This window comes from Nansenia antarctica (assembly GCF_963989245.1).
Source record: "Nansenia antarctica genome assembly, chromosome: 14".
Taxonomy (NCBI): Eukaryota; Metazoa; Chordata; class Actinopteri; order Argentiniformes; family Microstomatidae; genus Nansenia; species Nansenia antarctica.
The window spans coordinates 21,131,558-21,143,789 of NC_137684.1; the positions used below are offsets into that span (position 1 = coordinate 21,131,558).

A 12,232-nucleotide genomic window follows, 5' to 3' on the forward strand; every position below is an offset into this window, starting at 1 on the left:
CTGCCCTCCGAGGCCGAGCCCCCAGCACAGCCAGGTGCTGAGGAGGCATTAACCAGAGGAAGGTGAGTGTGTGAATAATGCAGACAGGCAGCAGATTCTGGGGCAGTGACAATGAGTCAGCAACACAGAGGGGGGAGGCTCTGCTACTGCTGAGAATGTTCCCGGACCAACACACACACACACACACACACACACACACACACACACACTCCCCCCCCCAGTGTAACGCGCATGCGCACACATACACACATAAACACACATACACACACACCAAAACACTCATAGACGCAAGCTAAAGTGATCTCGCACAATTTTATGTCTGATATGTGTTTAGGAATTATGAAGTCTCCCAAGCAGGGAACGTTTCTGTCAAACAATTACCTGTAGGCCAACTGTAATGGAACAGATCAAATCTAGGACGCGTGAGGAGAGAAGTGTAGGCAATCCCACTGTCTGTTCCCAATTGTATGTGCTTGAGTGGGTCAGCCAGTCAGATTCCTTTCGGGTTAGCATTTGGATTTGGCAGGGAATGAGCCAAAAATCTTAGGCTATGTTGTTAAGTGCTCTGTGACAAAATATTATGGTAAAGTGCTTAACAAATCACCGATGATTGATTCACCTATTGATTCTGTTGCTTTGCTGACATTGCGTATGCATGCTAGTTACTGTATCGCTGCTTGCTGTTTTGAATGAGGACAAAGGAGTGGGGATGATAAAGCATGTTAGGGGTAATATCAGTGCATAGTGATCAATCACACCCAGTAGTAGTGTTGTGATTGTACCCATTGTTTGAGGCACAAAGGTCCAATGTTTTGCTGCAGCAGTGGAGGCCTCCTGCTCTGGGAGTTGAAGCAGCAGTCACTTAAAATGCTGAAATCCTGCTTTCCTCCAGGACTGCAGAATCTGGAGGGTAGCGTAGCTGCAGTGCCTTATGACCCTCGCCGTCCTTGACTGCTCCGAACAGTGGCAGGGGGGCTCCATAATCCATCTCGCAGTGTTATGATGGCTCGAATAGAATTACCTGGGCTTGGGAAAGCTGTCGGGACAGCTCTCAGCAAAAAGCACTCTCTCCATTTGTCAGCATCTGACAGGCTCTGTAGCATTGTAGACATTGGTCCTCTGTTACTGCACAACTCACACAATACATGCATCGGAGAGGTTTTGTCATATACATTCCTGTTACAGTCCTGTTAATGCGGCCAGGGAGAACTGGCGAGGCCTTCCCGTCACAGTACAATATGTATTTGGTGTGTGTACTGTTGGTCTGCATGTGACTCCTCGTGAAAGGTTGTTTATGTTTTTTTTTGTACCCACACTATTCTCTGTTCTGCCATGTCATTCATGGTCAAGAAATGATATCAGAGATTAGCTGTAGCTGTGATATGTGCTCTCCTCTCCTGGGGTTAACCTCTGCTATACTATTAATATGAGTCAGGCTAACCTTGGGGTAACCATTATGCCCCATAAGACCAAGGTCTCTTGGAAAATGTCCTCAATGCAGAAGTTTTCCACAGAAGTGTGTGATGCGATACAAAATCAATAGAGCAGCACAGAGCAGAAGAACTTAGATGAATGACTTTCACACTGTGGGCAAGACAGCAAGCTGAGCTGATGGGACCTCCATGTGATCTATGGGTGTGAGGGATGGGCTGGAGATGGAGACAGAGACGCGGGGGAGAGACTCGGTCCAGGGACTGGATCTATTGCATTTACAGGATTATTGCCTTTTCTCCAGTGAATTATCCCAAGTACTTACGTACACTGTACCACCAAGCACTGGACTCTGTTTAGTTGCTTTGACTCATTTCGGAGGTTGGTGTTTTACATTTACATTTAGGATATTTAGCAGACGCCTTTGTCCAAAGCGACTTACAACAATAAAAAATAAAAAAATCAGATAGAATAATACTCGGTCAGGATAAAACAACAGTAGCATATTAAAACGTAGGATATAGCATATGATGTTGTACGGTATGCTTGCACATCTTTCTACACAGAAGCCTATGCTAATACACGTGTACATCAGCATTCCATTCAGCCACTCAGTGTTGTCCTGTGGGGTATCCTATGGGCAAGCTCCTGAGTGCTGTGCGGTAATGTTGTAATCTAACCGTGAAGGTCATAAAGCACGGCGGGATGATACAAACTTTCAGCCTTTTTCTCCCCAGACAGGCACGCTGACACTGCATACCAGACAGGGGGACTGTAAGATGAGATCTGAATCCTATTATCACAAGGACACATCTAGACCTCTGCACTGCAAAGATACAACTCTGAACCAGCAGGAAGGTGGACAAGAAGAATAGAGGGACACTTAGACGGATGGATATATTCGAATAGAATATCTTTATTTTTCCCTGGGGAAACTTTGAGTGTGGCAATTGGTTAGACAGTACAACGGAATAAATACTGTACAAACATAAAAAAAAACACATGACAAATACAGAGACCACCAGGATGGATGAATGAATGAATGTGTAAATGGATGAAGTAGTAGTTCAGTATGAGTGCCACTCCTACGAATCCATCCCTCATCTTACTTCTATTTTCCTCCTGTTCTGCATCTTTGGTTCCTATTGTCTTTGCTGTATCACTGCAGTGATGTAGGGCTGTCAGTGGCCAGGGGTAAAGAGGTACATTTAACTGGCCTGAGTTTCACAAAGACCATTTGTGGACTTCCACAAGGACGAGGAAATTATGGACGGTGTCCTTAATTATTAAACAAGTGTGTCAGCAGCCTGCTCTGATGGAAGTAATGCAAAAAGGAAGTGGGCCAGAGAGTGGGGAGGGGGAGGCTGGAGGGCCTTTAGGGCTGGGTGAGTAGGGCCATGGGAAGGTGCAGTATCGCTGTCAAAGCTGATTTGTACATTGTTAACAAGCAAAGACTTGATGGGCTAGTTAGACGTATGAAGAGGGGTAACCATATATAGAAATGCTCTGTAAACATTTTGGAATGCAGAAATAAAGCATGATCAAATCTCGACCCATGTCTATATTATACTTGACCAGAAATACACGTCCATGAGAAACTTTTGGGATGATGTCAACAGGAATGGCATGGCATTTTTGTCTGAAAGAGATATGGGGTGAGTGTCTGTCTTTACAGAAATCGATCTGGAATATCAAGTGAGCCAGAGGCCTGACTCAGGGTAAAGTGTGTGCCATGAGCTTGCATCCGCGCATTTGTTTTTGTGTGGTTACCAGCACTCACTCTTCTCTGAAAGAGATTTGACTGACAGTTGTTAGATGACTGCTCATACACGGCAACATGTTAAAGCAGTGGGGGGGGGGGGGGAGGAGGAGAGATGGACACAAGGGCTGACTGTTGTACCGCTGACCGACAGTACCCTCAATTACTGCAGCAGATGGAGGAGGGGTTAATGAGACAGTGGCTACCACCAATTAACATTTCCCCTTGTATGGGAAGATAGCTGGAGACATGTAGTGGGACGTAAAGTACACAACAGCCACTAACTATATAGCAGTGTGCAAATACAAGTGTGATACACTTGTCTAGTGTAACTGTAATACAATGAAGTATGAAAACATCCTGGCACACTCTGCACTATCTTGGTTATGCAATCACACAAACACAAACACACATGGACACCATGTTGGTGTGTGTGTGTGTGTGTGTGTGTGTGTGTGTGTGTGTGTGTGTGTGTGTGTGTGTGGGGGTGTGGGTGTGGGTGTGGGCGTGGGCGTGGGCGCGTGCGCGTGCGTGTGCGTGTGCGTGTGTGTGTGCGTGGGCGTGGGCGCGTGCGCATGCGTGTGTGTGTGTGTGTGTGCATCTGCGTGTGTCTGCGTGTGTGTGTGTGTGTGTGTGTGTGTGTGTGTGTGAGAGAGAGAGACAAGAGACAAGGCTTTAGGCAGTGTAGCAGAGGGCTTCTGTGTTGTGTGCTACAGTAGAGAGCTGTGGTGCCGGTCACAGTGCTTTAGAGGGAAGAACAGTGGGACCGGTGCCAGCTCACCCCACCCCTGCTGCTGCTGCTGCTGCTGCCTGCAGAGTGAGAAGTGCTGCATTTCCTGAGGGCAATGCAGAGGACGAGGGAGAGGATCTCACGGCTATAAGGGTTGCAGTATCCCAAACACCGGGGCAGGGAGCAAGACAGGACGAGGGAAAGGGCCAGGTAGAGAGGCAATGATGGAGAGTAGAAAGACAGAAACAACGAGAGAAAGAGATAGATGAACCGCATCAATTGCCATGATGCCTCTGCTGTCCAATGTCCTCTACAGCCTCAGAGCTAGCAACAAAGCTTAGCTTGCAGCATTTAGGGGGACAGTGTGGGAATGAATCAGTTTTATTTCCCTAAAACTGCAGCCACATGCTCAAATGGCCAGTCTTGGAGTCTTGATTATCAGCTAGTAGACAGCTGAGAGTGTTGTTATTTAGTTTCATATATTATGTGCCAAATGTATTCTTATCAAGGTAATCAGGTATAGGTTGGTCTAACAGGCTATTTTGCAAGGTCTGGCAAGTTCAACAATACAGTAAGGGACTTCCTATTCAATAAATTCTTAATTGTAGTAATGGCAGAAGAGGTATTGTAACTTCTTTGGCCCAGGAAGTAAGATTAAGACGAGAAAGTGCCTCTCCTGAGGGAGGGGATTAGTGTAAGGGACACCTCTAAGTTGCAGCTGCCTAACATTGCTAATGGCTTCAGAGAGTTTAGCACAATGGTAAGATAGCTGGAGTTCAGAGCAAGCCAGCTCAATTCATGCTGCCCCATGAACTCACTGTTCCATTCACAATGACACCCATTACTGCTCCAACAGTAGAGGTTGGTGTGCTATGTGCTCAATTATGTTAACAGCTGCAAGATAAGTAGGGACTGGTAGTATTAAGAAATCATTACCAAATAGAATAGTTTTTTGGCACCTCACTGTATTGCTGAACTAGCCTGAGAATGCATCTCGTACACTAAACCATAACTGCAGAATCATACTTTTATTTGTATGCAATATGCATGTATGCCTTCAGATGATGAATCAAGCAATATGTTATGTGACATATGGATGGGCTGAGCAGAGAGTGGATCAGTGACAAGACAGACATGTGTTCAATCAATAAGTGATAAGATGTTTATAACACTGCTAAATACTCTGGGATCTGCCCTCAATGTGATATGTCAGTGATATGCAAACTCTTCTGTGTGTCAATAGCGAGCCGTCACGATTGGATAGAAGCCCAATCTGAAACCTTAACCTCTAAATGTTCACTAGCGGACTACACAAACCACATCTACAAGCACCCAGACCCCTCCTTATGAGTACAAATGGAAAAAAGACAATCCGATCCTTAAAAATTTATTGAAGTTGATGTACGACAAAATCATAAGTGATATAAGAAAATAAATACCCTTGCATAGATCACAGACCATGCCTTTGTCAACAGCTGACAAACTGAACAATTTGTAGCATAATCCTTGTAAACATAACATGAAAATGACAACAACAAAAAAAGAACACATTTGCAATGTTCAGTAGGCAAATGGATTAATAGAAGAGCAACAGTCCTTTGTGTCACTGATCCCAGGTGAACCAGCTTCTCTAATAATGCACTTGGTCACATTCCTAGGTGCATGTCAGACAGGAAGTCACATTCCTAGGTGCATGTCAGACAGGAAGTCACATTCCTAGGTGCATGTCAGACAGGAAGTCACATTCCTAGGTGCATGTCAGACAGGAAGTCACATTCCTAGCCGTCACATACCTACCAATACATCGCTGCGAAAACAGGATCATGTCATCATAAGTCACTTTTCGTCACTATATTTAAGCAAAGTGAGGTTTGTAGTATGATGTTGCAATATCAGAGTATCTGATTCAGTACATGTGCTGCCATTATCAAGCACAAATCAGTATTTCTGAGTTGCAAACTTTTGCCAAGATCGTTAGCAAACAAGAATGTCTCTCAATAGAAAAAAGAAAAAGAAATCATAATAAAATAGGGTACTTGATATAGAAGCCTTTGGTGCAGATGAAAGCAAGGGTTTTTTCAATGATGCAACCGTAATATAGTTGATCCACAGTTTGGAAAGGCTAAGCTCATGCAGTCTTCCATTGACCATGCAGTTTTGCGATCAGTAGGTTGCTGTAGAGGTATGCATCTATACATTATCAGTAGGTTTAGTGATGGAATTTTGGAAAACATTTTGGTGTTTGTATGATCTTTCAGTTTCTTTAAAATAAAATAGACAAGCCATACATCTTGATGCTAATACAGTTTTAGTCCATTTCATTCCAAGTACAGTAACTGATAATAGTAGTTTTGTTTAATCATCATGGCTTGCCAAAGGAACACATTGAGTCTTTGATATTTCAGTATATGGCATGTTCTTCCTAAAAACAATCAATCTTAGTATAGTGCCACAGAAAATAAAATAATACACACAATGAAAACATATATTCATCATTGGTTTTGACAATTGCAATATATAGTTGCTATACTCTATTTTACTGTAGCTAAAATGGCATATGTTCTTACTACGTTTAGATAGAATCGTTTACTGATAGATTATTTTAGTGTTAATGTTGTCTCTGAATGTTTTTTTTAAAGACCTTCTCATTCATGTCTTTGTTTTGAGAAACATAATCTCTGAAAACATAAGAAAAGAAAAAAGAAAAGAAAAATGCTAATACGTGTAAAATAAATATAGGCACCTTCTCGGACTCTCTTTCACATTTCATACTACACACACAGCCATTCAATCCAGTGGGTTGATGCTTGCATTTTGTAAGTGCATTACAGGCTATTCCGTTGGGACTGTGCTATTGGTTGCTTTGCCCCTTCATCAACGCTGTTTCCTAAGTGGAAAACAACTCCAGGTAAACCTGTGAGGTTGATGGGGGTGGCCACTATACAGTACCTACATTTGGCTTCTTCATAGGTTTCCTCGGTTTAATGTAAGGACAGATGTTGACTTCTATCTTTGACCCCACTGACCGTAACAAAATCAAACAATAAACAAGGTCAGGTTAGAACACATACAGCCCTGTGGTAAATGTCTGTCAACATATCCCCTTTTCCACATCTTTTAAAATAGATTCACTTCCTATTTTACAAAAGTATCTATGAAACAGGTACCTGTAATTCTATTGCTATAAGAATGCATTGTTTTGTAGAATAATTGAATGCATAGCACCATACATAGAATGCCCTCACAGCAAGAGCAGCTCCTGCACTGGTAACACAAGGGGTTTCATACAGTATGTGTTCCCTAAACCTCACTCTGAACTGTCTCATAGGGGGATTTAGTGGAACAGGACAAGTCTTGTCTGACCACGCGTCAGGGCTACAGGAGAGACACACATGGCAAAGGCTAAGCAAACATATAATTTACCTGATTATTAGCTACCTATTATGGAAGATACACTTTTCTTTTTCTATAATCACTCTGTATTCATTGTATTGGCGGAATTCTCTGTGTCTCTTCTTAGACTTGATGACATTCTTGGTTGGCATTCCCTGGTTGAAAATCCCTGACACAGAAGTATAGCTTTTTTTGCACTCATATGTCACTGACATCCAGGAAAGCTCTCACATTGACACCTGGTCTGTGGCAGACCGAGGTCTCCAGCAATACAGTACAAATATCATTACCAAATAAAAAGCACAAAGCCAATAATCTAACCCAAAACAACTAGCAACTAGATTCACAGAATCAAAAAGGCCTCATCCCCAAACACTGCACATTCGCTTGCTTTTCTAGATATTGTTTGTTGGCCCAGTCGGTGGTGACTCACTGTTAGTCCACTAAGGGTAGGCTTAGCCCAAACTGAAACAAATGGTTCACTGAGACATAAGTAGCACTGCATTTGAAGGGTATACACAAGGGCCTGGCAAAAAGTAAGACAAAATGAAACATGGTACAGTACTTTTTATCCAAATGACATACAGTCATGAGGATCATTGTGCTCATTTTTGAGCACAGATGATAAGCAATGTTTAGGCTACATGTGGTGTCATACAGTCTGTCTCATGTATACCCCCTAAACTTAATTATAACAAACCTCTCTATAAGTGACACCATATGCATTCGCCGCCAATCATTTTGTCAATTGAATTATTTCCGCCATTGTGTTGCTGAACAACTGTACACTATTCAGAATGTAGGCATCGCTGAGAGCTGAAAGGCTAACTGACAAAACACATGTAGCTGCAGCAAATGGAACTCGCAATAATATCTGTAGTATCTGATCTGTTTATAATGCCCTTTTTGAAATTCCAATATGACTTAGATGTGACCCACCCTTCTTTAACAGATAAACATATGAAATAGCGAGACACACTCTTCAGGCATTCACAAACATCCTTTTTCAGGATTCTTCCTGTGTTACCTCTCAAAAACTGTCATACAAAAGAGTCAAAACCATTAGTACTATCTTTTTGGAGGAAAAGATGCTCTACTCTATAGAAATGCATGTTTTTTGATTGTGCGTAGCTTTGAAGGAAAGGGGTTAGGGTTACGGGTGGTTGGTACAGTATTTGCTAAGTGCTTCTATAAAGGCTACATTTTGGGATCAATCTATGAGTTCAATATCAGATGACCACAGTTTACACCTATAGTAAGAGGCTATTTTGCATGTGGAAGAAGGAGCTCTGTATTGAAGAAGCTTGCAGCTCTGCAGTGAGTTCTGCAGTGACCTCACTGAGGTAGACACATTTAAAAAAAGATTTATGGCACACAAATCAATAACAGCAACCTAAAAGAAATGGATATTCCCTTTTGATTCGGAGTGGTGGAGAAGCAAAAGTACTCTACGGTGTTCTAGTAGGTAGGGCATATTAAGTGCATGACAACATGAATGTTACGTTGTGCGTGACAACCATGGGTCATGTTGGTGTAGCCCGCAGTTTTGACCAAACATTCAATCATCATAATAATCATCATTATCATCCTCATCAACAACAATAACAGCTTAATAGTGCGAAAACAGGATCTGCACCAGATCAGCTCAACTTCATGAATTCCGTTGTACACAGAGGCACTTTCACTGATCCTGTTTGTGAGAGGGGTAAAGGCACTAGCAACTAATGTAAAACATAATTATTTGCCATATCTAACATACTTTCTGTGAATTAGGTTATTTTGATGGTTTGGAAACCAACATGTCCTAAATTTAGAGGTGAAATGGAAGCATGACTCATAAGATGTTAACTTTTCTTGTTCAAAGAAGGTCCATGCACTGCACTATTGAAGTAATACTGTAACTGGTGCTTATTATGAGTATATGCATTTTTGATAATATTTCTTCAGCTTCTTCTACTTTTTAAATTAGAAATTCTGCATCCCCGAGATGGGTTTGAATATATTTTGTCACATTTCAGAAACATCCAGGATTTAAGTTCCCTAGTTTCCCTGACAGTAGGACACTTCAAAGTGCCTGAATTGCAACAAGCTGTATATTGATGTCATGCATTAAATATACTAGGATACATAGTACCTTAGTCGATAGGCCATAATGCAGGTTACTTTTATCATGCTATGATCTCATTTATTTACTGTTCCCTTAAGATTTAACATTCAATCCCTAGATACGTCTAAATGATTCGCATTTCAAATTAAAACTAACCAGTGCACTCTCTGTGAATACCAATGAGAAGGGGGAGAATGGAGGCAGGGGTCCAAAAGAACATCTTAACCATTATATGAGGTAATGTCTCACGCATGCCAATATCAAAATGGGGAGTCTCTAAACATGCTCATGTGAAGCTCTTTTTTTTATCATTGTGCTGTCTTGCATCTAAAGGGCATGGCATTGAATCACTTGGTGATATCATAATTACAGCATCTGCTGGAAAATAGCAGCATTGCGGATGTCCGTGAGGCGAGTATATCACCTCTTTTAACATCCAACCATGAGATCAGTCTTTTTCCGATAAGGTGCTTTGCTGGATATCCTGCGTATAGATGGGGGTCGCCAATCTTCCAGGCGTAGTCCTGCTGTACGCCGACCACTGATCTGCAGACGCTTGCGTGTCTCTGCAGAAGTATTCTGATGCATTTTCCTTGATGCATTGTGCAACTTGCTGAAATGTAATCTGTAATCCATGCATAACGTTTTAATTATCACGCCTTCGTCTGATACAACAGTCCTCCGTGAGTGCCGTTAGTTTTCCAGGGCGCGCGCGCGTGTGCTTGTTAAATAGAAGTTGATGTCTTGTTTTTTTTGTTTTTCAATACGTATTTGAAGGATCATTTTAATGAATGAATCACTCTATCTAACCTTTCATATACTCTAACAGATATTTTTTCTTTTTTTTCTTACTTCCTTTCAATTGCTGCATGGTTGTCAACTTGTCATGGATGCTATAGAGCGCTTTGGGGAGGTAAATGAAGCATTCAAAACGGGTCTACTCAACATGTGGAGGGCATCATTTATGAAGTCCAACGATTCTTAATTCGTTCCTACACATCTGTGAGCAGCTTGCTTTTATTCACACAGTTTTGGTTGGCTATAGTGCAATTGCCAGTTCTGAGATTTGCCTCCCTAAAATTGTCGATGCTGTTATTTATGTCTCCGTCGATCTCCATGTACTCTGACTTGCTGACCGTTGACGAGCTACGACGGCTGGAGTTGGTCTCGGATATGTTTGGATTACTAACGTTTAAGAGCTGGGCCTGCTCCTCACCCTCGGTCTCCCTATGGTAGAAGTAGTTGAAGTTGGACACGATAACAGGCACTGGGAGCGCAATTGTCAACACTCCGGCGATGGCGCACAGGGAGCCCACGATCTTGCCCCCTATGGTGACCGGGACCATGTCCCCGTAGCCCACAGTTGTCATCGAGACCACAGCCCACCAGAAAGCGTCCGGGATGCTGTCAAAATGGGACACGGGCTCCTCGGCCTCGGCGAAGTACACCGCGCTGGAGAAGAGGATGACTCCGATGAACAGAAAGAAGATCAGCAATCCGAGCTCTCGCATGCTGGCCTTCAGCGTCTGGCCCAGGATCTGCAACCCTTTCGAGTGTCGCGACAGCTTGAAGATCCTGAAAACCCTGACCAGACGGATCACCCTGAGGATGGCCAGAGACGTCGCCTGGGCCTCCTTCCCCTCCTTGGCGTCCGCCGGGTCGTCCGCCAGCTCCGTGCCCAGGGTGATGAAGTAAGGGATGATGGCCACTATGTCTATGGTGTTCATCATGTTCTTGAAGAAGGCCGCCTTACTGGGACAGGCGAAAAAGCGCACGATCAACTCGAACGAGAACCAGATGATGCACAGCGTCTCGATGATGAAGAAGGGGTCTTTCAGGATGTTGGGTTTGTAGTAAAAGGTAATGTTCCCTACAGTGTGCAACCGACCCGTGGTGTCCACCTTCAGCTCTGGTAAAGTCTCTAAGCAAAATATGACTATGGAAATCAGAATGACCATCACGGATATGATAGCAATCCCTCTGGCAGGGCCCGAGCTCTCAGGGTGCTCAAAGAGCAGCCAAATCTGGCGCTGGAACTCCTTGTCGGGCAAAGGGCGTTCCTCCTCTCTGATGAACCCCTCGTCCTCCCGGAATCTCTCCATGGCGTCCACCCCCAGCTCGTAAAACTTGATCTCTTCCGAAAACATATCCAACGGGACGTTCACCGGCCTCCTTAGTCTACCCCCGGACTGGTAATAGTAGAGAATAGCGTCAAAACTGGGACGGTTTCTGTCAAAGAAATATTCATTTCTCAGAGGGTCAAAGAAGCGCATCCTCTTCTTGGGGTTGCCCAACAATGTCTCGGGGAATTGGGAGAGAGTTTTTAGCTGGGTCTCGAAGCGAAGCCCCGCTATATTGATGACCACCCTCTCGCAGCATTCGTGGTCGTCGTGGTCGGGGGGGTACGCGTGGTCCTGCGGGTGCCCCGGCACAGCCGAGGTCTCATCCATGTTATCTCCTGCCACTATGGTCATCTTGTAGGTCGAATTTGGAGCTCTTGCAGGAGTTGTGGGAATCCCTGTTTAATCTGCAGGCATTCAGTTTAAAAATAAAATGTCCACTGCTTTCCCTCCCCCTATTTGTTGTCTTGGGTCCCCAGATAGGGGGGTCGTTTTCTCTGCCTCAGTGCGGTTCCACTGCGGTTCTCGCTGACTCGACCATTGCTGCTCTCCGCCGCATCTGCTACTGCTTGCTGCCTCTATCACCCAGTCAGAGAGGAAAAACAGAATGGATCGAACAAGCGGAGATATTTGCTTAGCTCAGCAATTTCTGCCACTTATTTATTTATTTATCTTTCTTGTCTTTTTTATTG

General features: G+C 43.6%; 1 protein-coding gene across 1 annotated transcript; it reads right to left on the reverse strand.

Annotated features, from left to right (window-relative positions):
* Positions 1-10,412: 10,412 nt before the first annotated feature.
* On the reverse strand, positions 10,413-11,894 carry kcna1a (potassium voltage-gated channel, shaker-related subfamily, member 1a; the record flags this gene model as incomplete). The annotated part of the gene is made up of 1 exon (XM_080545171.1): positions 10,413-11,894. One exon carries the CDS (start codon positions 11,892-11,894, stop codon positions 10,413-10,415), a length of 1,482 nt encoding a protein of 493 aa, XP_080401297.1.
* Positions 11,895-12,232: the final 338 nt, after the last annotated feature.